This window comes from Xiphophorus couchianus, chromosome 22 (genome assembly GCF_001444195.1).
Source record: "Xiphophorus couchianus chromosome 22, X_couchianus-1.0, whole genome shotgun sequence".
Taxonomy (NCBI): Eukaryota; Metazoa; Chordata; class Actinopteri; order Cyprinodontiformes; family Poeciliidae; genus Xiphophorus; species Xiphophorus couchianus.
Genome location: NC_040249.1, coordinates 25378281 through 25405326, shown reverse-complemented (window position 1 = coordinate 25405326; position 27046 = coordinate 25378281). Strand labels below are relative to the sequence as shown.

Genomic DNA, 27046 nt, shown 5'->3' with positions numbered 1-27046 from the left:
CCATGGAGGAGATCTTATTAATAGCAGCTTTAGAAAAGATCCTTTTAGCAGCTATTAAATATACATGAAACATGTTGAAATGAAAGTAATTAATCTATATAAAGTCTTTAACTTGGTGATGGAACTGCTGACAAAGGAACTTTTCAGTCATAATTTATGGAATCTGTATATTTGCCTACAATTTAAAACAGTTTCACAATTCAGTCATATTTTTTGTGAAGAATTATCACATAGTTGCCTTTTATTGTCTGATTTTATCAAGAGCTAAAAATATAAACATGAGATTCTATAACAATCAAAATGTTAAATATTTCAAAAGCAGAATAAATAACTTCTGTATCAAACTTTGTATTTTTCCATTATGTGATTCTGATTCCACAGCTTTTAAAAACCTTTGATCCTGCTGACTCACAGCAGGAGAAATATGATTTGATTTTAATAAAACAAATATTAAAGATGCAAAAACCTTTTTTGGGTTTGGTTGGAGCAGAATAGAGTTATTACTGGATTTTATAAAATGTGGCTTAAAGCTGATTTGCTGATGTTTGGATATGTAAAAATATATATTCCCTCTGAATATAAATCTATAAATAGTTTGGTTTCTGTCGGTACAAAGCGAATTTCTCTTTGACCAATAATTTAATGCCATGGTTTAAAATTGGTTTAAAACTCTTTATGCTTTATTGAATCCTTTTGACGATTGACCTGATTATCATCACGTTCTACAAATAAATTATGTAATTATTTACATAATAAATGTAAATAATTATGTAATAATCCAGGGGGAAATGTAGAAAACAGGTGGTTATATTATATATAATATTAATTTCAATAAAACTTTTTTGCATTAAATAATTTTTCACTTGATGAAGGTCAAAAGTGGAAAATCTTTATTTTTTTCTTTCATTCAGATTTTCTACCTGAAACTGAAAAGAAAACATTTTTCTATTTTTGTTGTTCTGGTTTCTGGACTCATCCAGAACCTTCTGGATCAACCGAACCAGAACTTGTGACGAGGCTGAATGATGAGACTTGAATCGTTTCGTTGAAGCTTTTTAATCGTCTGTTTGGTGGAGAAAAACAAGCAGAACTTTCTGAACTTTAACCCAGACGTTTCTGAAGCTGGTTGGTTTGTTTCTGCCACCTGGAGCGCCAGCCGGGTGGAGTCAGCGGTCTGAGTTCCTCCATCGCCTAAAGAAGAAAACTGGATGTTGAACAGAGGAAGTGACATCAGCGTTGGATGGAGATCTGAAGAGCAGAACCAATCAGAACGCAGAGGAAACAGGAAGCTTCAGTCTGAAGATCCCAGAGGAAACCCGATGAGCTCTGCAGTCCAACAGAACCAGAACCTGCAGAACCACATCCAGGTTCTGTTCAGGTGAACACAGGAAGTCTTTTCTTCGCCTGCTGCTCAGCTGGAGCCACACGGGTCCAGCAGAACAGAGGAGGTTCTGTAGGAGACCAGGGTCCACATCTGGACCAAGAGTTCTGCTGGCTTTGGTTCTGATCCGGCTCTGTTCTGGTTCTTCAGGGAAGTTCTGGATCTGCTCAGCTTCTTCTGTCTCCTCTCAGGTTCTGGTTCTGGTCGTGACCTCTGACCCCCATGAACCTGCTGACGCCTCCCTCTCTGTTTGCTGCCCAAACGGTACCAGGCCACAGAGGCCGGCCGGGTCGGGCAGGAAGCTGCTGGCGCCGGGCGGCCCACGGGTCCACATGGCGCCGCCAGTCCGTCTCCGGGGGAACGTCGAGGCGCAGAGGCTGAGCAGGAACGTCTCCTGACACACGGGGGCGCCGTGGAGCAACAACAGGAAGTGACACCTGACGATGGCGGTGGGGGGCGGGCGGGGCGCCGTAGAGACTCTGTGGACTGGAACCGGCAGAACCAGGTCTGGGCCTGGGGAGGGAGGAAGAGGAGGAGGAGGGCGGCCAGGCGCGGCGAGGAAGAGTGGCGTAACTCATGGCGACGCCGTGGAGAGCCGAGGGAGTCGGACCGCTGTCGGACAGAACCAGAACCTGGTGCCAAGGAGAACCTGAGGAAGAGGAGGAGGAAGAGCAGAGTTACCTGGTGAACACCTGCCTGGTTCTGGTTCTGGTTCAAACTAGTTTATTCAGTCGAGTTGTTCAGGTTAAAGTCCAGTTAACCGACCAATGAGACAAAAGGAACCAATCAGAACCGACCAGAACCCATCAGAACCAAATGCAGGAAAATGAAAAACTATTCAAAACCTTTTATGATTTTATTGCTTTTTAATTCAGTTCTGATCAATAAAATGTTTTTTTCTGTTTGTTCTTTTAAATCGTCCCGGTTTTTGTGTCTGGATTCATCAGAATTATGAAGCTGAGAATCGTCAGCCGGTCGAGGAGGAACCGACCAGAACCCATCAGAACCGATCGCTGCTTCCGTCTCGGTTCTGATCATCAGCAGGTTTGGTTTTGAGGTCGGTGGTTCTGGATCGAGGCTTCCTACGGACCGCCACCCGGCCAACGTGAGGTCCAGCTGCTGATGCTAAGCTAACTAGACTAGCGAGGTTCGGCAGGTTGAGAACACGGAGTTAAAAGTAAAATATGTTTTAACTTGTTTATGTTAAAATAAATCAATAAAGTTTAGATCAAATAAAAACAAAGAGAATAACAGCAACAGGAAATGATGTAATACTCCTTAGCCAATCAGAGCCGCAGGAAGTCAGCCATGATGACGACTGATTGGTAAAACTAAAGGAAACATTTAATAAAGTGAACATAAAGAACTGGTTAGTGAACTGATTCAGTGAACTACATGAAGGATGTGAACATGAACCAGTTCCTAATGAACAGTTTGAGTTTCACCCAACAGGAAGTCAGCAGGTCAATGAGGAAGAGGAGGAGGTGGAGGATGAAGAGGTGACGGGTTACCCGAGCGTCCCCAGGAGGGGGGGGGCCGTGGAGCCGGAGGGCCGTGGAGTCGGTGGAAGGAGGAGGGGAGGACCAAGGAGGAAGAGGAGCAGTGAAGGTCTGAGTGTCTGAGGGGGGGCCTGGACACAGAGGGGTCCTTCAGAGGTGGTGAGGAAGAGGAGGGGGATGAAGGTGGAGGGAAGAGGACAAACAGTTAACATGATGAAGATGAACTGAACAAACCCTGAAATGTTCTGATCCGACTTCCTGTCAGCATGTGTCTCCTCTGAGCCACCGTAGCTTCAGCAGATCAGACGTTCAGCAAGAGCAAAACATCAGGGTTCCTCCGCAGGCCGAGTTCAGGACGGACCGGGCCAGTGGACCGGGCCAGTGGACCGGGCCGGCGCCGCCTGGCAGATCGGGCTCAGGGCAAAACTAAACCAGGATGTTTAACCAGCAGCTTGAGGCCGAACAAGCAGAGGAACCTGAAACTAAACCTGATGTTAAACCTGCTGAACTTTGACCTCAGTCCAAACCTGCGGGACTCTCAGATTAACTTCCTGGTTTTATCTGGTCTTTGAACTGAGTCAGTCTGAACCATGGTTCATGAAGCAGGCTGCAGCGACCACATGTCACCACCAGGTGGCAGCATGAACCTGTGTGTGACGTACACAGCTGCACTGGAGGTTCTGCTGGAGGTTCTGCTGGAGGTTCTGCGGTCTCGACCCGATGACGGTTCCGCTCAGACTTCGAGCGAGGCGTCGCAGGTTCTCTGCGCTGTAGTTCTCGTCTTCGCCTGCAGGGGGCTGCAGAGGACACAGAACGTCAGGATGAATCAGTTTTTAGGATTTTGCTTCAAGACTCAAAGATAAAAACTTGTTTCTGTCAGAAATCGATTCCTGCTGAAGGTGAAATCGTCTCAGATCAAAACCGGCTGCAGCAGGAAGTTACCGTTAGTTACCTTCAGAACCAAGATGTTCAGAAAATCCAGAAGGTTCTCATGTCAACCAGAACCACAGCAGATTCTGTAAAAACCTAAAACTCCAGTTTATCGATCAGTTTATATTCAGTAAACTGATCGATAAACTCTCTTGGTTCTGGTGTTGGCAGCAGCTTCCTGTGGGTTCTACCTGCTCTCCAGGTGAGACCGGTCTCCTGTAGGCGTTTCTCTCAATTTCAGCCGTCGGCGTTTTGGAGCGTCTGGATCCGGATGGCGTTCTCCTCACCGCTGGAACAGAAACAGGAAGTGTTCACACTGATGTTCACATCTGAAGAGGAGTTCCTGCCATCTGGGCTCCTACCTGCTCTGCTGCCCCCTGGCTGCGGGCTGACGCCACGGCTGCCCCGCGGCATGCTGGGAGCCTGCAGGCTGGCCTGGTACAGCGTCTCCAGCTCCGATAACTCCTCCCCCTCTGCTGCTGCATGCTGGGAGTTGTAGTATCTGTTGACGTTTTCGGCCCAGCGTTGAACAGGGAGGGCGGCTCTGAGAACCTGATTGGCTGGTGGGGAGCAGCTCCTGATTGGCCGGCCCACAGGTGGGGCAGTGGGGGCGGAGCATGAGGGAGAATCCACAACATCCAGCTGATCCGGGGTTAAACAAGACCACTTCCTGGTAGGGCAAGAGGAAGGGGGCGGGGCTAGGTTTGTGGGCGTGGCCTGTTTGTTTCTGCAGTGATCCTCCTTCACCTCATGATGCCTGTTGTTACCTCCAGCAGGTGATGGAGTTTGGGAACATGGCCACTGAGGGGGCGGTGCTTGTGACGGCTCAGGCCACGCCTCTTCCGGTGGAGGGGGCGGGGCCACGTCGTCCAGGTAGGTTTCCACAGCGAGAGCAGGGAGGGACCTGGCGCTACCGAGGGGTTTCCCAAAGCCAGAGCAGGGGCTCCTGCTGGAGGCGGGGTCAGAGGGCAAACCTGATGCAGGAGGGAGGGGCTTAACAAGGCAGGTGAAAGGGGGAGGAGCCTGGTGGTCTTGTCCGGCAGCTGATTGGTCGCCCTGCTTCTCTGTCAGAAGAACTGGGAGCTGGAGAGGCTTTGATCTGCAGAGGATGGAGAGAAGACTGAGGTCACCTGCTGCTCTGAGGGGGCGGGGCTTAGACGTTATGACGTAGATAACGTGTCACAGAAATGGAAAACAGATCCAGCAGCTCCACTCTGATCCTGACAGTAGGGGGCAGCACTGAGCCCCAACAGGCTGGGCCAGCTGGCCTGTGATTGGCTGAGCAGAGCAGGTGGTACCTGGGCTGTTCCAGCGTCTGCTGCTCCTCCTGCTGCTCTGCTTCCTGTTTTACTGCCTCTGACTGCTGCAGCAGCAGCTGCTGCATGCGCTGCTGCAGGCTGCGGCATCTCCTCATGCAGCGCTGCAGCCGGCTGTGGCTACAGGCTCCGCCCTCAGCCGCCGCCGGCCGCAGCTTGGCTGCAGCGGTGCAGGAAAACGTAACCATGGAAACAGAAAATAAAGGAAAAGGAATAAATAGAAAAGAAAAGGTGCATAAATAATAAAACGCTGTGATGAGGTCATGCAGAAATGTTTAAAGGAAACAAGAAGTGAAACATCAGGAGGCGATGTGGCCTCATGGTGGCGCTGTGAGGAAATCAAACAGAAAGAATGGAAACCCAAACCAATGAAACCGGGCCGAAGGTTCTGGTTCTGTTTCAGGACTGATCTACTCTCATCATTCACAGACTTCTTCTGCTGCAGGTTTCAGGCAATTTGGACCGGATCAGAACCCAGAACCAGCCGATCGACCGACTGACTAGAAACAGGAGCTAAGGTTCCTCTGAGAGACCGGAGAACCCGGTTCTCCACCAGGACTGAGATTTGTTATGAAGGGGCGGAGTCACAAAGAGGGGCGGGGTCACACAAAGGGGCGGGGCTTACAGACAGCTTCATTGACTGCAGACAGCGCCGCTGCAACGTCGCCTGCCGGCTCCAAGCGCAACGACTGGTCCAGCAGGAGCTCCGCCTCCATCACACACCTGTCAAAGCTGTCGCCTTTACCTGCAGAACACACACACACACACACAATGTCAGTAACAATGGCAGCTGTTTGTTCATCACTTCCTTTGTATTTCAGTTGGAGTTTGTTCAGCAGATCAGTGGAGAACATTCCTGCTGCTCCATCTGCTGACACACACACACACACAGAGTAACAGAAGCTCCCTTAATAACAGCAGCACTACGGCTCAAAGGAAAGCTCTCCAAAGGGTTGTGAATACAGCCCAAAAAATCATTGGCTGCCCTCTCCCCTCACTGGAGGACCTGCACAGCGACCGCTGTCTAAGAAAAGCACAACACATCACAAAGGACACTTCTCACCCCGGACCTTCTCTGTTCACACTGCTGCCTTCAGGCAGAAGATACAGAGCAACCAGAACCAGAACCAACCGTCTCAGAGACAGTTTCTACCCGATAGCAATAACAAAACTAAATGCAATCAAAAACAACCATTAATCATCATAAATGATGGATGAGAGAATGTGGCTGTTCTTATTTTTCTTTTTTTTACCAGTTATTTGTTAATTCTTACATTGTGTGTGAATTGTGAGACAGTTATTTTTTGTTTTTAAGCGTATGCACTGACTGATGGCACCTTTTGAATTTCGTTGTCCTTGTGACAATGACAATAAAGATTTATCTTATCTTATCTTATCTTAAGTTCTGGTTCAAATCCAGAATTAAACGTAAAACTATTGTTTCTAATAAATGTTATCAATATGATCAATAAGAATCGATCAGCTCCTGGTTGATTTCCTCTCCTCCTGCGGCTCCATCACGTCGGGCCAACAGGAGGTTTATGAATCCATCTGCACAAACTCAACCATGAATATCTACAAGCTGCTGATGGTTTCGTTACCGTCACACAGTTGATGCTTTGACTGGTCCAGTTTTCTCTCTGACCTGTGGAGTCTTCCAGCTCTCTGGACTCTAATCACATCTGGATTATTTAAAACACGACTGGACTGAAGATCCAGGGAATCTTCATACATGTGGCCAGATTCTGATCAGGTCAACCTGATCCCGTCTGTTTCTCCTTCTGATAAAAATCACACCGTGATCAGGAGGATTTAACTATTCCCCCAGATAATATGTGGAACCTTGAAGCAGCTGAGCTACAGCAGCAGATAACATGAAACCATCAGGGTCCAGATAATGGTTTGTGGTGTAACGTCTTGGTCCATTTTGGACCCATCAGAACCTCCTGAGGTTCTTTTAAACCATCTGCATGATGAGGATCATCCCTCATTCAGGCAGAGCAAAACTCCATGTCACAAAGTCCAGATGGTCTCGGCTGGGATGTTCTGGTTGAACATGGAAACCAGACCAACAGGTTCTGGAGGATCCGCTCCGGTCCGGCAGCTCTCTGCTGGAGAACCATCATCAGTTACCAGGAACGTTAGATCCAGATGAACATGGATGAACTGCAGATTTAACCGTCCATCATCTCAGGAGCTCAGTGGATCACCAGGTTCTGCAGTCCAACCAGAACACGAGACGACAGCAGATCCAGCAGGGATCAACTGTCAGGATCCTCCATCCTGAGTTACCTTGGATCTGCAGCTGGTCCAGGTCCAGGTACTTGCTGGGTCTGGGGTTGAAGCCCAGCGCCTCCTCCCTCTCCTTCTCCTGCCGCCGCTGCTGCTCCTCCTCCCTGGCTCTCCTCAGCACCTCCTCCTGCAGTTCGTCCAGCTCGCTGCGGCCTGCGGGGGGCGCTGCGGCAGCAGGAACATCAGGGTTACAGACAGACTCTGGATCGGGTCCTACAGACGTCGGCCTTCGTACCGAGGCTCCCCCTGCTGGAGGAGTGGAGGTCCTGCAGCAGAGCGCCGCTGCTCTTTGACCTGATGTTCCTCCATGAGGGTCCTGAGGATGAGGAGGAGGAGGAAGGCTTCTTCTCACCACTGTCCCTGCAGACACAGTGGATCATATTATGGGATGTGATTCTTTCCAACAGCACCCAGAACCAGAGTGAGGCTGTAGGTCAAAGGTCAAGTCTTAACCGTCTCCTGTTGCTCTTTGACCCCAGACCCAGAGACCTGAAATTCATGAATGTTGTTTGGGGCTCCTCTGGTGACTCTGTGACCTTTCACCTCGGGGTTTGGGGCCTAACAGTCTCACCTGTCTCCCAGGCTGAGGTCCAGGCTGACGGGGCTGCCGCTGTTCCTGTCGCTGCTCTCGTAGCCGCTCTCCATCCTCTGGATCAGCCTGGGAGGAGCAGGAGGAGCAGGGAGCTGCCGTCCTGTGAAGGAGCTGGGGAGAGTCCGGGAGAAGGCCGCTCTGATGGACGGCGCCTCCTCCTGGCCCAAGAAGGCGGTGTGGGCCCCATCGGGCTCACAGGCTCCTCCTCCCAGGGGGCTGTATCCCGCCTGCCTCCGCCGCTCGCGCATGAAGATGGCGTCGATGTTGAGCGTCTCCTTCCGCGGCCTCCACGCCGGCCGGCACCTCCCCGCTCCTCCTGAGGAGCTGGCTTTGGACTCGCTGCTGGTGCTGTCGGCCTCCCAGTCCTGGACTGGAGCGGAGGAGGAGCTCAGAGCTGCGTCTGCAGCAGGGAGGAGCTCGGAGGACGGCGGGCGGATCATGTTGGTCATCGTCTCCTTAAAGTCTCTGAGGCGACCGGCTGAGGATGAGGAGGAGGATGAAGGTTTGGGGAGGTGCCGAGGAGCCTGCTTCTCCTTTAAGGTTTCTCCTGGAGGACAGAGGAGAAGAAAAACATGTAGAGGACGAGAGGAGAGACGGAGGAGGAGAGAGGACAGCAGCGATGAGGAGCCAACGGCGAGAGACTGAGGACATGAAGAACCGACCAGATTAAATTAAACCAGTTTGAACCAGATTAGATTAAACCAGATTCAGTACCAGATTAAATCAAACCTCATCATCTTCATCACCTGCTTGTTTTATTCTCTTCATAAACTAACTGATGTAATAAACTCTTTATTCTGATCTTTGCGTTCTGGTGACTCTAACTTTCTGTTTATTAGATTATAATTTATATTATTTCCTCGTTAATCTAAGCCCCGCCTACCATCGCTGTGGTAACCTGCCGATGGCGGATCGAGTTCTGGTTTGATTCGCTGCGACCAGTTGGAGCTCCGCCTCCTTTCTGCGGCCCCGCCTCCTTTCCTCAGAGGCTGCTCGGCGTCCGCCGCGCGGCCTTACAATGACAGGCATTATGGGATGGTTTACCCATCATGCAACACGGTGAATGAGTGAATGAGTGAAGCAGTGAGTGAGGACAGCAGAGGACAGTCTGGTACCTATGGCGTCCAGGCTGCAGAGGGAGGCATGCAGCGTTCTGTCGGGTCGCTCCATGCAGACGAGCGTTCCCTGGGAATCGGATGAGCAGCGACTCGCCACGGCCTCATGGTGGGACTGGGAGGACTGGGAGGACTGGCGGCCACAGTAGCTCTCTGTGGACGAGTCGGTTCGAGTGTCGCTGGAGATGGACGGCTCACGGCCTGCAGGGGGCGGCGATGGGTCATTTATGAGTGAAACACACAGAGAGCTACCGGTAGCCCTGTAGCAGCTAGAGCTGCTGTAGAGCTACCAGCTGTAGAACTACCAGCTGTAGAACTACCAGCTGTAGAACTACCAGCTGTAGAACTACCAGCTGTAGAGCTACCAGCTGTAGAACTACCAGCTGTAGAACTACCAGCTGTAGAACTACCAGCTGTAGAGCTACCAGCTGTAGAGCTACCAGCTGTAGAACTACCAGCTGTAGAGCTACCAGCTGTAGAGCTACAGCTGTAGAACTACCAGCTGTAGAACTACCAGCTGTAGAACTACCAGCTGTAGAGCTACCAGCTGTAGAGCTACCAGCTGTAGAACTACCAGCTGTAGAGCTACCAGCTGTAGAGCTACCAGCTGTAGAGCTACAGCTGTAGCTGTAGTTCTACAGCTGGTAGCCCTACAGCTGGTAGCCGGTAGCGGCGGCAGGTCGAGTGTCTGCTCCTCCTGTTACCAGAGTCCTCGCTGTCGTAGCCGGCCCTGTGGAGGCGCTGCAGGTCGAGGTGCGGCGGCAGGTCCTGCAGGGTCACCGGCGTCCCGCGCGGGTCGGCGTACAGCAGCAGCAGCGGCTGGTAGCGGCCCTTAATGCAGCGCGACACCACGTCCTTCCACCGGGGCCCGATCTGAGGGAACAGCAGAAACAGGGAGGGGAGGGGAACAGCAGGGCTTTGTTGGACCCGTTCACTGAAACCTCTGACAGCTGGAGGTCCGGTTCTGGACTGGATCGGGATCAGAAGGCTAACCCAGAACTCCAGAACCGACCACCGGAGAACCAGAGGAAACCTGAGCTCTGCTCTGGTTGCCATGGGAACGAATGTTTCTGATTGATATAAACACAGAAACATGAAACTATTATGGGATGTTTCAGAAAATCAGTGAGAAGATTTCTCACGGTTTCTATAGAAACGAAGGTTGAATTTCCATCAACCATCTTTTCTAAAGTTTCTTCAATAAAATCATAAATCAGGTCAAATGTTTACATTTCTTCAGTTTTTCCCAAATCTCTTGTTTCAGGTTTTTTAACTGAAAACTTTCCATAAACTAAATAAAACTGGAACTGAGCTTCAACCAGTTTCTCTGACCTTCCTCTAAAAACCCAAAGTGTTGGAAATAAATCGTCTGGTTTTAAAATCTGATTCTGCTGTAAACGGATCCGGCCAGCAGCGTCTCACCGTCTCTGATGGAGAAAAACTTCCTTTAGCTTTTCTTTTCTCTCTCTATCGTTTCCACCCGTCCTCCGTTTTCCAAAACAGCGCTCGGACCGGACCGGACCGGACCAGAGCAAAGAGAGTAACGGTTTGTTCAACAGGCAGAAAGAGACGGGAGCTGGTCTGCAACGTGGGCAAAAAGTGTTCACTGATCTGACCTCTGATCTGACCAGCTGCACCAACAAACAATGGAGGGATTTCCTGTTTCACAAAGAAAGAAAAACCAGAGCAGGAGGAGAGAGAGAGGATGGAGGGATGGAACTGTGAGCTGAAGTGAGGAAGAGGAGCAGATCCTTCATCCTTCATCATAATCTGGTTATTTCCACAGATTAATTATCAGTTACACTGTAAAATATGACTTTATTCTCTGACATTATGCTCATATTTATGACTTTATTTAGGTATTTCTATAACTTTACTCTTGGTTTACTAGTTTTATTAAGTTATTATAACATTATTCTGGTATTATTATGAGTTTTTCTTCATCTAATTACAACATTTTTCTTAAAGGGAACCACAACTGTTTATAAAAATAGACCTTATTTGAGAAATATTTATCTTACTTTTTATAAATTTTAATAAAATATTTTCACAGGAATGTCGCCATGTTGTTCACGCTGCAATGCATTCTGGGTAAATGAACAGGAAGGGCGGGACCGCTGTCAGTCTCAGACCTTATTTGGAAATGGGACCATTGCACTCCAGAAGTGAAGGGGGCGCTATTTCCCATATAATCCGCGGTCTCCTGTTTTTATTTTCTTTTAAAATCTGTGATATATCTTCACCTTTAGGAAGGATTTTCACTCTCAGCATGTATTTGAACTTCTCTCTCTTTTATTTACTTCAGCTCAGCTCACAGTTTTTAACAAATTCTGTAGCTTTCTGTGAACTTCTAAATCTGCTCCTTAGTGGCATCTTTTCGGGCCTGATACTGCCTCTAGTGGCGTGGGGTGGTAACACAACTAATATAATTACATCTCACTGTGACCTCACTGTGACCTCACTGGGACCAACAGACCCTCCACCAGGTTTAAGGTAATAAATCGGACTCCATCAGAACCAGGCCGCTGGTTTCGGGTCTCACCTCCTTCACATGAGCGTCATCGAAGTACATCCACCTCCTGATCTTGGTCTGGAAGAAGAAGGTGGAGTAGTGCTTGCCGTAGTAGCAGACCACGCCCACCAGGTAGAGCTCGGCCCGCCGGGCCTTCTCCTCCGTCACCCTGTAGAACAGCTGCAGAACCAGAACCGGGTCAGCCCATTCGCCCGCCGCGCTCCGGTTCACCTCCGGGTCGGTTCCTCACATCTCCGAGTCGCAGGCGGGTTCCCAGAGAGTGGATGACGTCCTCGGCCAGGTCCGAGTGCTCCGAGTCCCACACCAGGCCGATGCTGACGATCTCTGGGCTGTTGAGCAGAACCCGGGCGATCCGGAGCTGCTGGCCGCACCGGCTCTGAGGACGGGACCAGAATCAGGACTGGGACAGGACCAGTATCTGGGCCAGTACCAGTATCAGGACCAGTATCTGCTTACTGGGCAGGTGCGCAGGTCGCCCATGCTGGCGTTGCGCAGCAGCTCTCCGAACATGCTGGGCGTCGGATTCTCTCTGGACTCCAGCATCTTCACCGCCTGGTTGCTGAGGAAGAGGAGGAAGAGGAGGAAGAGGGGACCTGATCAGCCAATCAGCATCCAGCAGTGACTCTTCCTCAGGACTTTATGCCAGGAAACAATAATCTCATTTTATGTCGGATTTATTCTGGTGATTTCATCACTTCATGTTTGCATCATTTTCATATTTTATTCTTGTATTAAAGTATTAAACTTATTCTGCTACGATTAAAACTTTATATTATTTTGACTTTATTCTTGCAATATTACAACTTTATCCTCATTATTTCAACCTCATTTGCATAATAACATGTCTAATTTCATATTATTCTGACTTTATTAGGTTAAAATCATGAATTTATTGGTTTTATTCTGGAGTTCCTCCAGGATTTGTGCCCAAAGTTTTGCATTTAGAATCATTTATTATGTTAAATGTTATTTCTTTGCTGCTGTTGAATCCTCTGCAGACAAAATGTAACAGATTTATAAACTAAAGCTCCTTTTATTTCAGTGAAAGTTTTTTCTTTTACAGTTTCTGTTAAACTCCTGATGAAACAGATCGTGACCTCTGACCTCATGGATCTGATCTTCATTCTGGTGAAACTCGTCTCTGACAACATCAGATCGTCGGATCTCTGATGGAAACTAAATATTATTTAATTTTGGTTTTTAAACTGGATTCTGATGAAACGTCTTTATTTCCATATTAAATAAAGATCTAGACGTTTACAGGTCTAGAAATACGTTGATAGAAGCTGAAGCTCTTTCCTGGACCTCCTGGTTTCACTCAACCTGCTGCAGAAACACTTCGGGTGTCTGGTTGCCAGGGTGACCCCGAGGCGTTGCCTAGCTACCGCGTCAGAGTCCAAGATGGCGGCTCTGAAAGGAACCCACCACAGCGAGGTGGTGGAGATGTAGTGGACCATCTGGATGAAGGGCAGCGGGTCGGACGACGCTCCGCAGCTGCTGCACACACACTGGGGGGAGACACCGGGTCAGTCTCACCCGCTGTACAGACCAACACACCTGCTGATGGTTCTGATGGTTCTGATGGTTCTGTCGGGCCGCCTCACCTGCTCGAACAGCGTCATGGCGAACTTCTGGTGCGGGATGCAGTGTCTGGCGGTGCAGACGTCCTCCTTGGTCTCGTCTGAGATGTGGAAGTGGATCCTCATCAGGATGTTCTCCTGTGAACATGCAGAACCAGAGTGAAGGTGCGATCGGACCGCCCGGCTCCGGCCCGGCTCCGGCCCGGCTCCGGCCCGGCTCCGGCCCGGCTCCGGCCCGGTTCCGGTCCGGTTCCGGCCTTACGAAGCACTCGGCGGCGTCGTCCATGACGCCCAGCTGGAAGCGCTGCTGGTCCTGGAAGCTCTTGGCCAGCGCGCTGCGCAGCGCGTCGGACGGCAGAACCTTCTCACTGCTGAACTGGAACTGGGCAAAGATGTTCTGGAGGAGAGCAGACAGCGGGTCAGAACCAGACCGGAACCAGGCTGGGACCGGGCCGAGCTCCTGGTCCTCACCTTCAGGGCGCAGAAGATGCAGGAATCCTCCAGACACTTATGGGAGGAGAGCTGACGGAAACTCCGACGGAAGATATCCAGGTGCCACAGAACCTGGGGACAGAACCAGAACCAGAACCTGAGGACAGGACCAGAACCTGAGGACAGGACCAGAACCAGAACCTGAGGACAGGACCAGAACCAGAACCTGAGGACAGAACCAGAACCTGAGGACAGGACCAGAACCAGAACCTGAACCAGAACCTGAGGACAGAACCAGAACCGTTTATTATCGTTTTATTTACAGTCAGATACATGGAACAGTTCTGGTTCTGGGTCTAAACGGACCAATCAGATTGCAGCAGCCTCCACTGGTCTGAGGATGATGATGATGAAGATCCTCTACTGGTTTAACTGGTTTAACTGGTTCTGATCGCTGCCATCCCCGCCTCCACCACCAGGTGTCACTGAGGGCTCTGGACCAGAACCGGACCGGTTCTGGTCCAGGTTCTGTCGCCTGGATGCAGCCAGCCTGATGATGTTTGGGTCGCCACGGCAACAGGCCGTCTCCCAGCAGCACCACCAGCGACCCGTTGGTGAGACGGGTCAGAACCCGTCCGGATTTAAACGGGCCAGCATTGATCAGAAACACTCAGTGGGCCGAAGCAACGGGGTCAGTTTAGAGGGAACCAGAACCAGAGACGGGCTGAGCAGAGACAGAACCTGAACGGACCGGCCCGTCCCAGCAGGAAGTGCTGACTCAGTTCTGTTTGTTCCTCCGTCCCGCCGAGTCCAATATGCTGCCGGGTTCTGGTACCGGACCGTCTGCTCACGGCTCCGCGGGACGCCCAGAGCAGAACCTGGCAATGGAACCGGTCCAGGACGCTGCAGTACTGCGGCTCTGGTTCTTATGGACCGGTTTTGAGGTCCAAATGGCTGCAGGAAAGTTCTGGAAGAACCGAGGAACCGGTTCTGCTCTGTTGGATCACAGAGTTCTGACGGGTCGGTTCAGTCCGGCCCGTTTCGTCAGAACCATCACTGGAGGCGGCCCGTTTCCCGCTCAGCAGGAACCAATTGGATCTTTCAGATAACTGGACCGGAACCGGTGCTGGGAAAGGTTCTGAGGTTCTACTGCAGCAGGAACACAGCGGTCCAGAACTATGACCAGAACCGGGTCAGATAAAAACCCAAACGCTACAAGTTCAGCAGAATTTAACCGGATCGACGAGTCGATAAAGAGATATTGATATTAAAATAACTAATTAAGGGGCGTGGTGGCGTAGCGGTTAGCGCGACCCGTATTTGGAGGCCTTGAGTCCTCGACGTGGCCGTCGCGGGTTCGACTCCCGGACCCGACGACATTTGCCACATGTCTTCCCCGCTTCCTGTCAGCCTGCTGTCATATAAGGGACACTAGAGCCACAAAATACCCCCTGGAGGGGCAAAAAAAAAAAAAAAAAAAAATCATAATCAACAACAGCTCCACCAATAATAACAATTAATAATAATAATAAATAATGATAATAGTAATTATAATTGATAATAATAATTAATAATAGTAATAAAAATGATTAATAATAATAATCGATAATAGTAATAATAATTGACAATAATAATTGATAATAGTCATAAGAATTATTATTAATAACAATAAATAATAATTAATAGTAATAATAAATAATAATTAATAGTAATAATAATGTAAAGTGTCGGCTCCCTCAGCCTCAGTGGAGACCAGAACTATTCATACTCTTAGCATCTTTAGCTAAAGCTAATTAAACCATCACCATGTTTCCTCTGACTGCAGTAATATTAAAGTTCTGGATCGGTCCGGTCGGGTTCTGTTCTGATGCTGGTGGTGATCTGTAGCCTTCCTCCTCAGATTAGGGTGATGGTGAAGAGTCTCTCCAGCCTCACACAAAGACTCGGACTTTTATAGAAATAAAACAGACCAGATATTCTGGATGTGATTTCTATGTTTTATAATCTGTTCAGAGAATAACAGGATCGCTGTGTGTGTGTGTGTATAGGTGTGTGTCTGTGTATCTCTGTGTGTGTGTCTCTGTGTGTGTGTGTGTGTGTGTGTGTGTCTCTGTGTGTGTGTGTGTGTGTGTGTGTGTGTGTGTGTGTGTGTGGTACCTGCAGGGCGCTGTTCAGGAAGCAGCTGTTCTGACCCGGCTCGTTGCTCAGCCCCTTACTGGGAGCGATGGACGCCATGGTGTGCGCCGCCACCACTCCCTGTGTGCCTCCGCCGCCTCCTGATGCAAAGTAGTTCCTCTTCCAGGACATGCTCCTCCCTCTGCTGCGGCCCGGCCCAGATCAACTTCCTGGTTCTCCGGTCCAGGGATCCATCTCCTCCGGACCGGAGGACGCAGGCGAGGAAAACTCCCGGACAAACCCCCAAAAATCAGCTTGTCGTTTTACCATTAAAATAAAAACAATCCAGGAGATTTACTTCAGCTCTAGCAGCTCAGGCTTCCAGTGAGGATTCAAGGAATGGTTTTATTTCCCAAATCTGACACTATGAAAGGCAGATCAGGGATCAAAGGTCAGTGCAGGCGTCTGGGGTCGGCACAGATCTGCAGGAGAAGAAGAAAGAGCCGATCATCCTGGAATAACGAGATTCCTAAACAAACATTCCCGTTTCTCTTCATGAAACTGAGAAAATCCCAAAGCTTTACCAGTCTGATGGGCTGGATCAGAACCTGTAGACCGGGCCAGGGAGCCAGAACCAGCAGATACAGTCTGGTCTGAATCAGAGCCCGGCCCGGTTCTGGACGCTGACGCAGCAGAAACTGAGGCTCCAGTAATGACAGAGGAAAACCCAGAATTACTGGTTCAGACGGTGAGTCACTGCAGCTGTCTGGTCCAGTGCCACCAACCGGGTCAGAACCTGCCGGGACCAGACTGTGACTCAGAACCACAGGGTAGAACCGAGGGGGTTCTGGATGAACAGACCCACCCATGGAGCCGGTTCTGAGACTCTCAGGGAGCAACAGGAATCAGAGGATTAAGGAGCGCTGCAGGGAGCGCTTGTTTACTACACCAGCAGCCAGACAGACTCCACCCCGGACCGGACCCGGCTGGTACTGCCAGGCGGTTCTGTCTGCCACCAGGCGGCACCACTGAGGTGCTTCCTGCAGCAAACAGTCGGATCAGCTGATCACCGAGGGATTACAGAGTCTGAGTGGAGCTGGGTTCTGGAGCCCACCGACCCGTCAGGCCCGGTTCTGACACAACTGGAGGTTAAACCTCAGACTGTGGAAGAAACATCCCTGATTATAAACCTTTGACCTTTGACCTGCTTCACCCTCCAGATTAATCCCAGCAGTCTGGGGAAAGTTAGTTAGATGGAAGAACTTTTTTACCAAATACTGAATTGTATTAGTTTAGTAGCTAGTAGCATTTAGTGTTATTAGCGTTTATTAGTTTAGTAGCTAGTAGCATTTAGTGTTATTAGCGTTTATTAGTTTAGTAGCTAGTAGCATTTAGCGTTATTAGCGTTTATTAGTTTAGTAACGCTGATGGTTTGTTCATGTCTGCTTTCAAAGTCAGCAACAACGCTAAAACAAAAATAGCTCAGCTGTTAGCGGATTAGCAGACGTGTGTAAAACATGTCTGATCCGGAGGCCGAGTCCAGGTCCGGCCCTCAGCCTGTCAGCTGCAGCAGCCACCACCGTGCTTCCTGCTTCCTGTCTGAACGGCTGGGACGTTTCTCCTCAACCCAAAGCTTCCAGGATAATCTGGGTGGATTTAATCCAGACTCACCCTCAGAATAACCAACTTCAGATTAACGAAGGAGGAAACAGAAACCAGCAGATCGACAGGCAGGGCAGTGACCTCTATAGGTCGGAGGTCGTCCTGCAGGTCAGAGGTCGTCCTGGCGACGCTGCAATTGGACTGTTCTGTAAGACCCGATCAGTCACTCTACTGCTGCAGAACCAGAGATAATCACAGCAAAACACAGAACCCAGTTTTTTTTCTTCACTTTGTAACGTTTGTTTAAAAGTTGCTATAAATTAAAGTATCATCATCAGAGTGACGACAGGCAGGTGGAGGCTGCGTCATGCTGTGGGACTGCCACTTCCTGGAGTTCTAAACACAAACCAGTACGGTCCAAATGGACCAACCAGAACCTTAGCTGGCTGGTCCGTTCTGGTTCTGGGTCAATAAACCTGGATCAGAACCCGGCTGACACTTCTGCTAATGCGCTAACAGCAGAGCTAACTTTCAGCTTAGCTCTTAGCATTTAGCACTTAGCTTCCAGTAAAACAAATTACAGATAAATTTTAAACTTTAACTGAATAAACTTCAGCGTTTATATTCATAAACGTTTACATAGATGCTGTAAATTAAATCTGTTTATGCAGCTTTTTCATTTCCTCTCTTCAAGTGTAGCAAATGATGCTTATTCTCTACCCAGAATGCATCACTACAGCCTGTAGTGGGATTCAACATGGCTGAATTTAGCACTTTAGCATTAGCATAACTATGGTTTTTAATTAGCACTTCATGGTTAGAGCAGCTAATGTTTAGCTAGCTAGCCAGCCGCTGGATGTGATCCTCTCCAACCGGGTCACAATCAGTCCGGTACAGTCAGAACTTTACAGAATATTCTGACCTTATGAAAAATCAAAGTCACTTCTTGTTGGTTCTGTACGGTGGCCAGCAGGTCCAACTGAGCAGGAAACGCATAAACAAAGCAAAACACAAAAATACAGAAAAAAACCAAATGCAAACATCGAGTATCAAACGCTGTAAACTTTCTCCACTAAACGTAAATCCTCCAGGCCACCAGGGGGCGCTGACCTTCAGTGAAGATGAGCAGTTCAGATATGGTCATACTTCATGTGTTTCTATTTCATAGAACAGCAAAATATTTACCGGCTGCAGACGCCCCCTGGTGGCCTGGAGGATTTACGTTCTGTGGAGAAACTGTAGTGTTTTTTACTTCCTGTTTGCCACAGTTCCCTTCCTGTTCCAGACTTCCTCTTCCTGTTTCTGGAGTTCACATCATTCTCCATAGTTCTAGAGAACAAGGTTCTGATCCGATCTTTTGTCTGAGCTCCACCTGAACAGAACCTGGACGTGTAAACGGGTCAGAGCCAGATCCAAAGTTCTGGTTTCACTTTAACAATCTGGGAGGAGCTGCTCTTCCTCATGGTTCTGCTGCTGACCCGTGATGCTTCAGAACCGGTCCGGTCAGAACCACTCTCTGCCTCAGGCATCAGTTTTTACTAATTGACCGGATCCAGAACCAGGGTTCTGTTCTGGTCCAGACAGCTGGAGTCTCCTCAGTGTGAAGCACGGCGGTGGCAGCATCATGACTGGGAGCATCAGAACCGGCTGGTTCTGGTCCAGATCGAGTCCGATGGAGAAGAGCTGAGCAGTCAGTATGTTACCGGCTGAACGGGTCGATCAGAACCAGCTTCTGGCACCAGAATGAAAACATCCAGAACCTCATTAATGGTCCCAGTAACACCAGAACCCACAGGCCTTAAAGCTAGAGTTCTGACCCAATAGAACCAGGCCGGGTCGGGTTCACCAGAACCGATGGACTCTCCTGGTCCGAGCAGAACCTGGTCATGATTCCAGATCAATTAGAACTCAAATTGATCTGGACCGGGGCTTCTAGAACTTCAGCAGAACCGCAGCAGCTTTGGGTTCAGGATGAGTCCAGAACCTTCAGAACCTCCAGAACCGGGTCTGGTCTCCTTCCTCAGCTTTCAGGAAAGTTCTGCTCAGATCAGAACTTTCTGGAGGAACGCAACAGAAACTTCCAGTCACAGTAGAACCAGAACCGGGTGAAGGACCAGAACCATGTCCAGAACCGGAAACAGGAGCAGAACCATGTCCAGAACCGGGTCCAGGACCAGAACCAGAACGGTGTGGGAACGGCTCCTCCTGCTGTTCCCGGTGGGACTCATCCACAGCCGGGAGTCCAGAACCCATGAACCCACCCGGATGGTTCTCATCAAACCCGAACCATCCGGATCCCTCAGAGCCGAACCCGTCCCGGACCCGGGCTGAGCAGAACCGGCCGAACCGCAGCGTGAAGCGGCAGTTTTCCAGCCGGAGTCCGGAGCGGGAAGCATGACATCACTTCCAGCAAACTTCAGGGAACAAAGAGCCCGGAGCGGACCGGAACCGGGCCGGAACCGAACCCGACCAGTACCGCAGGCCGGGACAAGGTCGAACCGGAGAGGACCGCAGCTCCAGAACCGGAACCGGACTGCGGAGCAGCGACGGCTCCGTGGCAAAGCATCACAGCGAGCAGGACGCGGTCAGAACCGGAACACCGAGGTTCGGCGGAGCGGCTCACCTGCGGCCGGAGGGGAGACCTTCACCCGGCCAGGATGCGGGGCGGCCCGGGGCCGGACGGCAGAGTCTGGACCCGGACAGGACGGACCGGACCGGACCGGAGCGGAGCGGCGGGTATTGTGCTGAACGGAGGGGGCGGAGTTACTACCTGCAGCACGGGCACGCGCACAGCCCGGCGCGGGCACGACCGGGAGCGCGCCGGGCTGTGCGCGTGAGGGGGGCAGAGACCCAGCGGACTCGGCTGGCAGACCCGGTCAGCTGGTCCATTGAGGTTCTGATGGGTCCAGGTTTGATAACCTTCAGGTTTCTGATCGGATGAAACTTTCTGCTTTGTGACGTCATCATTTCCCATCAACATCCCATAATAGAAACTGGATCCGCTTTGTTAAAGTTTGATGTTTTTCTTCTTGTTAAAAACAGAAATAAAAAGATCAGAAAGAATGAGCCGGTGGTTCTGAAGGCTGCAGAGCTGCGGCCTAGTCAAAGTCCAGGAGTAGAGAAACATGGTGGAAACCAGCTGGGATTATTTCCTTATGAGGGAATACATTCAGATAAACGTTTAAATAAATCAGATCTAAGTTTCTGTTTATCTGGAATCAGTTTTTTGTTGTTATTTTCAGTAAATTTAAATATTTTTTTGTTTCTTTTGTTTTGAATTTTGCCTTTAAATGAGATAATTTAAGATATTTTATAAATTTCTTCACCTTCTGCCTGTTTAATAAATCTGTTCCTACATTTCCTGACTTTTTATTCTCATGTTTTATTGTTTTATCATTGTATTTTATTTATCTTTGTTTATAACTGAACTCTGAGTTTTTATTTCACATTAAAATAAAAACTCAGTTCTGGTTCTGAAACAGAACCAGAACTAGAACCAGAACCGTTCAATATGATTCCTGCTACACAAATATTCACACAGAGGAAAACGATTCTAGGGGAATAAAAATAAATTTAATTTTTAACCAAACAAGGAACAAAAAATTACAGTAAAAAAAAAAAAAAATTCTAAAAATATGATTTAATTCTTTTTTATTTTATTATTTTCTATTTATTCTTCTTTAATTATATAAATTTATCCCCAAATATAAAAATCCCAAATCAAAAGTAGAAACTAACAGTGAAAGGCTGGTTTGAATTAACCTCAGTTATTCTCTCCCTCAGCAGCAGGTTGGACCGGGTCGACCCACCAGAACCGTTTGGACCTGGAACGCCGCTGTGAGCTGACCGAGCAGCCGGCGGCTCTGAGTATTGATCAGGTTATTGATCAGATAGAAGCTGTGAGCATCGACCCGGCAGCTCTCTGCTGACTCGTTGGTTCTGATCCTGACCCGTTTACTACAAACAGAACATACTGCGGTTCTGCTGCAGACCCAAAACCACAACAACACGGACAGAGTCAGGAGGAACTGGGCCCCGGGCCAAGCTGGATAAAGAGGCCCCATCAGACCTCAGAACAGGAAACATCAGATCTGATCGTTGGGTTTGGTCTCGGATCTGGTTCTGGTTCTGATGCTTTAATCGGTTCAGATTCTCTATTTTCTGTTTGTTTCTTTCTGGTTTTCTTGTGAAATATTCAGTTTGTATCTGAGCAGAACATTTATTCCGAGCATTGGTTAGCTATGCTAACCATAAAGCATTCATCATAAGCATTAGCTATGCTAACACTAAGTCACTACACCAACATGGTATTTAGCAGAAGCTAATGCTAAACCCGCTAAATTAAACCAAGTTGAAAAATCAAAACAATTATCTGTAATTTTTTATGCATTATTTAATTAACGGCTCTGGTTGTTTGTAAACGATTTGTTTGTCACCTGCTCAAAGTTTCTAGAAAAAAGTGAGAGGAGGTGAGGAGCAGTGTTGTATAGTAACGAAGTAAAAATACTTCACTACTTTACTTAAGTATATTTTGGAGTACTTCATACTTTCCTCGAGTATGAAAATTTTTGATGACTTTCACTTTTACTTCACTATATTTCCGAACTTAATTGCGTACTTTTACTCCGATACATTTTCAATGTGTGGTTTAGTTACTCGTTACAAAAAAGCGAGAGAGAGAAACAAAGTGTTTTGACCCACCTACTGATTAGCAAGTAGGCTACCGAACAAAGTCCGTAGCCTACTTGCCTGGGCTTGTTCATCACCACCAATAGGATACACCTGTTTCGCTTCTCCCATTAAACACAAAGCAAGTCTCGCAATCAGCAGCAGCCACATGGAGGAGGAGACGGAGACCACAACGACTGCAACTACGTCGGACACGGCTCCAGGGGAACCACCAGCTGGTGATGAGAGCCCATGGCCTTATTTAAACACAATATACTCTTTCGTGGGTGTTAAAGATTCGTCGTACCGCATGCAGTTTATGTTATTCCTGCCCAAAGATGTGGAAATTCTATCTTACAAAAACTCCCCGTCCAACTTGAAGAAACACATCGAGGTAACGTCTTATGAAATGGTTATAATCCTCCTGTATCAGTAACTATAGCTTGGTCACTAGACACTACTGTATTGTGAAACGTTGACCATAAATGAACTTTGTTTGGCATCGTTTCAGTTCCACACGTGACTGTAGCAGGCTACCTAGACTCCTCTGTTCAAGGAGGGACAGAAGCCATAGCGATAGCAATTTAGACTCAATTTAACGAATATAGGAAAGGCATGCAAGTTCAAAACCAGGTTTACAGATACCAATAAGCTGCATTTCCCTCCCAATTCTTTTTTTCTTTTGCATAATGACCAGTTGTGTGCACCACCTACTGACTGTAGCATTGACTGATTCACTGATTTGTGAAGTAGAGTAATCGTAACAGATCTTTTTCTTCATGTTGGCCGCATTTTCTGTACTATTTATTTTTCTCATTTTCAGCACTGACCTTACTTGAAGGGAAAACTTAAGGCTTACAAAAACTTAGTATTTTCTGTCCTGGAGGGTTTACTAAGAAGCTGGTTCAGTTGTAAAGCAGGTTAAGTTAACCTTGTGCTATAGGTAAAGCACCTAATTTTCTTAACTAAATGATGCCTGCAGGTATATCTATTAGCAGGTTTAATTTTGCCTGCACTTGGTTGGGTACATTATTTTAAGTGTATTTGACAAGTTTACCAAAATATAAAAATGTCATTCAAACTGCATTTGCTTTGTTGTACTTTTCATTACATTACTTGAGTACATCCATTTTTACAGTAATTTCCATACTTAAGTACAAGAAGTTTCAGATACTTTAAGACTTTAACTCAAGTAACATTTCAGTCAGTGACTTGGACTTTTACCATATTTTGGAGAGGTACTTATACTTTTACTTGACTCTGAGATTTCAGTACTTTATACAACACTGGTGAGGAGAGGAAATGAAACAGACTGCCAGCCCTTCAAAATAAAAGCATGGACATAAACATAAGAATTTACAAACCAAAACTTTAACACTGATGTTGAAATTTATTCAACTGAAAGTTTAAAAAAATTAGCTGAGTAAATTTAGAATTTATCAGGGAAGCTAACTGCGCTAAAGTTTAGTCAGCGTTAGCAAAAAGGCTAAAGTTAGCTCCAGTGTTAGCGCAGTCAGTGAGACGGAGCGAGCCGCTCTTCTCTGGTTCTGATCATAAAACAAACAGAAACATTTAAACACTGTAGGACAACCAGGACCAGTCCCATCTGGTTCTGCAGCACTCGGGTCATCAGAACCCTCCAGAACCCTCCAGAACCAGCTGCAGGGCCGGCAGAGAGTCGGGATGTCTGGTGCAGCAGCAGCTCTGGGTTTGGGTGGAGATCTCATCTGAACCGCAGCTCAGAACCTCAAACATTCCTCCTCCGTCTGGCTTCTATTAAACCGGGCCCAACCGGGTTCAACCGGCTCAGACGGGCTGAGCCTTTTAAACAGCCGGGTTCTGCTCATAAAGAACCGAGACCTTTAGACTCTTCTCGGTTCAGCAGCAGCTGAAGGTTCTGGTTCTGAGTTTATTAAGATCTACAACTTTCAGGTCCAGAGTCACATTAAAACACTGAATCAGAACAAAATTTGACAGGTTCTGATGGGGTTCTGATGATCCGTTCAGGTTAAAACTTTCTGACCAGCTCAGAACCAGAACCAGAGCCGGGTCAGAACCCTCCTGCTTCCTGTTTCCTGCTGTGGAAAACGACCCGCCTGTTTTCAGTTCCTGCTGGGTCGGTCCGCTGAGCCGGGTCAGAACCGCTCTGGACCTTATCTCTGCTGCAGCAGCTGCTGCTGCTAAACCCAGCGAGCAGAACCGGGCCTGAGCGGTTCCGGTTCTGCTCTCGTTCAGCAGAACAAACAGAACCGGTCCAGATGGAGGCCGACGTTTTTATTCCTCTAATGGAAAATCATCAGAGCAGGAACGGCCACACAGAGGTCAAAGGTCACAGGTCACTGCATCTATTGACCTGATGTTTTCCTCCAAAGAAAATCAGATTTTTCATTTTAAGTTAATATTTTATTAATTTTAAAGCCTTTTGTTAGAATAATGTTTATTATTTTGGTTCTGGAGACACTTTGTGGGCGGGGCTTAATTTATAATTATTTGAAAAGAAAAAACCTGAAAACTGATTAAAAGCTTTTTAATGTTTCTAATTATTACATTAATTTTATTTCTCTGTTGATTTATTTTCCAGTTTTTTGTGATTCCAAAGAAATTCAGAATGATCTGCATCTGGAGGAGATCCAGTCTGGACCGGTTCACCAGCGGAGAATCTTCCTCAAACCCAAACCAACAGGCAGAAAACATTTGAAAACGAAGCAGAAACTCGATGGGAGAAATCAGAGAACTGAAGGGAGATGAGAATCAAGCAGGAACATGAAGGTAACGGCCAGGTGAGTAAAGGTGAGCCTGACTGCAGTGAGGAGTCGGCCATCTTGTTCAGGTGGAACCAGAAACAGCTGGTCGAGTTTCAATGATGATCAGAGGAGGAGAGTCAGAACCATTACAGTCTCACAACAACCAGTTTGGTTGAACCAGCTGAACATTAAACATCCTGTCAGGTGACACACACACACACACACCTGAGAGTGTATGTGTGTCACCTGCATGACATCACCTCTGTTATCCCACATCACATCCTAGCTGTTTACTCTAGCAGTCATATGATGGTGATACACCCACACCCACACACACACACACAGAGTTTGTTCTCAGCTCCGACTCGCTGCAGCTCATTCTCACAGCCGGCCCTAGACATACGTAGACTAGCGGCCCCATCAGGAGTTTGAACCAGAGATCTAAAAGGTTTACTTTTATTTAAATTACATTTAATCCAGCAAAGATCAATGAAAATATTTTCATAGTTTAAAGATTTAAAGGAACAGTAGCTTGCGTTTTTCTGCCAAGCTAATTGCTGCTGGCTAGTCTGAAGGAGCTGAGTGGGGGAGGAGCTGCGCCTCGAAGGCGGGGCTAGGTCCAGCCAGGCGTTTAGCACAGCTGAATGGTTGCCATGGAGACTGGAGCAGCTCCAGAACATGATATAATGAACATGTTTGTGTTAGTTTTGGATTCTTCTGTGAACCTCATTCAGTCGTTTGTTGTTGCCTGTTGCTCAATAAAGTTTCTTGAAAAAAAAGAGAGGAAATGGAACTGCTGTCTAAACAGACTTCAAAGTAAGAGCATGAACATAACCGTGTAGCTACTAGGATTCTTATCAGTCAATAACCAAAACAGATGTCAGCTGAATGTTTACAAAACAACTAAATAAATCATCACTTTAGAAATTTATACGGAAAATTCATTTAGAGCAATCCAAAATAAAGGTTAGCAAGATGCTAAGCAAAAATATTTCTTCTTCTATTAGCAGGAGAGCTAACAGACTCATCAGCACTGCAGTTTTATTAGCTAACAGGTGTTAGCCTTTTGTTTTGGTTTAAATATTTTATAAAAGTGATTATCTGATGATGTCATCAGCCTGAAGCGACTCTGACGCAAAAACTGGAGTTAAAATTACAAGAACATTTTTAATGCTGGTAACATTTTAAAAAACAACTTGACTTTTTATTACAGCCTGAAGTTAATGTGGTTAAACTGAACTAAATCTGTTTGCTGATGAATGACAGCAGAACCAGTTTATCCATCTGAGATAAAACTTTATTTATCTTACATGTTCTGCAGGAAGGAAACATTTACCGAGCTAATCCGGTTCTGGATCATTTAATCATAAAATCAGTTTAAACTGGAGATTATTTCAGATTTTAAAACTTTACTGTTAAAATTTGATCTAAATGTTCAGAACCGAATCAAACAGTTAAAACCTGTGATGGAGTTTTTAAGTCTCTATTTGCCCATCTGGCTCTGATCGATGCTTCACCTGAGTCTCCATCTGATCCAGAACCGCAGAACGTTCCTTTAACGGCCCGAGACCGGCTCACCTTCACTCGGCCTGCTGCTCCTCCTGCTGGGTCTCCTTCCTCCTCCTCCTCCTCCTCCTCCCTGCAGGAGATTCAGCCAGGAATGACATCATCCTGTCAGCAGCACACCTGTTTCCTCCTCCTGCCGCCGGCCACTTCCTGGATCCCTTAAAGGGCCAGCAGCAGCGCCAGGACAACAGGTGGCAGGGCAGAACCAGACCAGAACCGAACCAGAACAAAACCAAACCCCAACAATGAAAAATGCACATTTGGTTCACACATATTTTCACATGTGAAAACACACCAGAACAGAACCAGAACCGGAGCGTGTGAAAGAACCCTGGGAACCGGGTTCTGCAGGTCACCGCCATTCAGCTGCTAATTTTATCCAACAATGCAACAATACACAGCCTCATTAGCCATGCAGACACACACACACACACACACACACACACACACACACACACAGACACACACACACACACCGACAGGCACACACACACACAGACACACACACACACACCGACAGGCACACACACACACAGACACACACACACACACCGACAGGCACACACACACACACACACACACACACACACCCCCCGACACACACACACACACACACACTCATCGCTCCTTGTTGCTCTGATTTATGTCAAACATTCCTGAAGTTTAGAATATAAATTAAAT

At 47.8% G+C, this 27046-nt stretch overlaps 1 protein-coding gene across 9 annotated transcripts; it reads right to left on the bottom strand.

The window, feature by feature from the left end:
- Window positions 1-960: 960 nt before the first annotated feature.
- usp54a (ubiquitin specific peptidase 54a) lies at window positions 961-26846 on the bottom strand. Of its 9 annotated transcripts, XM_028006992.1 has the most exons (23): window positions 20011-20169; window positions 15828-16267; window positions 13710-13802; window positions 13501-13635; window positions 13263-13376; window positions 13084-13166; window positions 12115-12217; window positions 11888-12034; window positions 11668-11817; window positions 9830-9998; window positions 9126-9326; window positions 8894-9022; window positions 7990-8557; window positions 7654-7778; window positions 7419-7583; window positions 5752-5871; window positions 5109-5286; window positions 4606-4909; window positions 4173-4383; window positions 4002-4099; window positions 3528-3677; window positions 2893-3028; window positions 961-2030 (listed from the first exon to the last, which is right to left on the bottom strand). In XM_028006992.1, exons 2-23 carry the CDS (start codon window positions 15975-15977, stop codon window positions 1549-1551), a joined length of 4011 nt encoding a protein of 1336 aa, XP_027862793.1. In that variant the 5' UTR covers window positions 15978-16267; window positions 20011-20169; the 3' UTR covers window positions 961-1548. The 9 variants fall into 9 exon arrangements, 8 of the variants coding, with proteins under 8 accessions (XP_027862793.1, XP_027862789.1, XP_027862787.1 ...); XM_028006988.1 differs by lacking the exon at window positions 20011-20169 and adding an exon at window positions 26378-26846 and having other exon boundaries at window positions 4173-4909; XM_028006986.1 differs by having other exon boundaries at window positions 4173-4909; window positions 20011-20170.
- Between the last annotated feature and the right edge of the window lie 200 nt (window positions 26847-27046).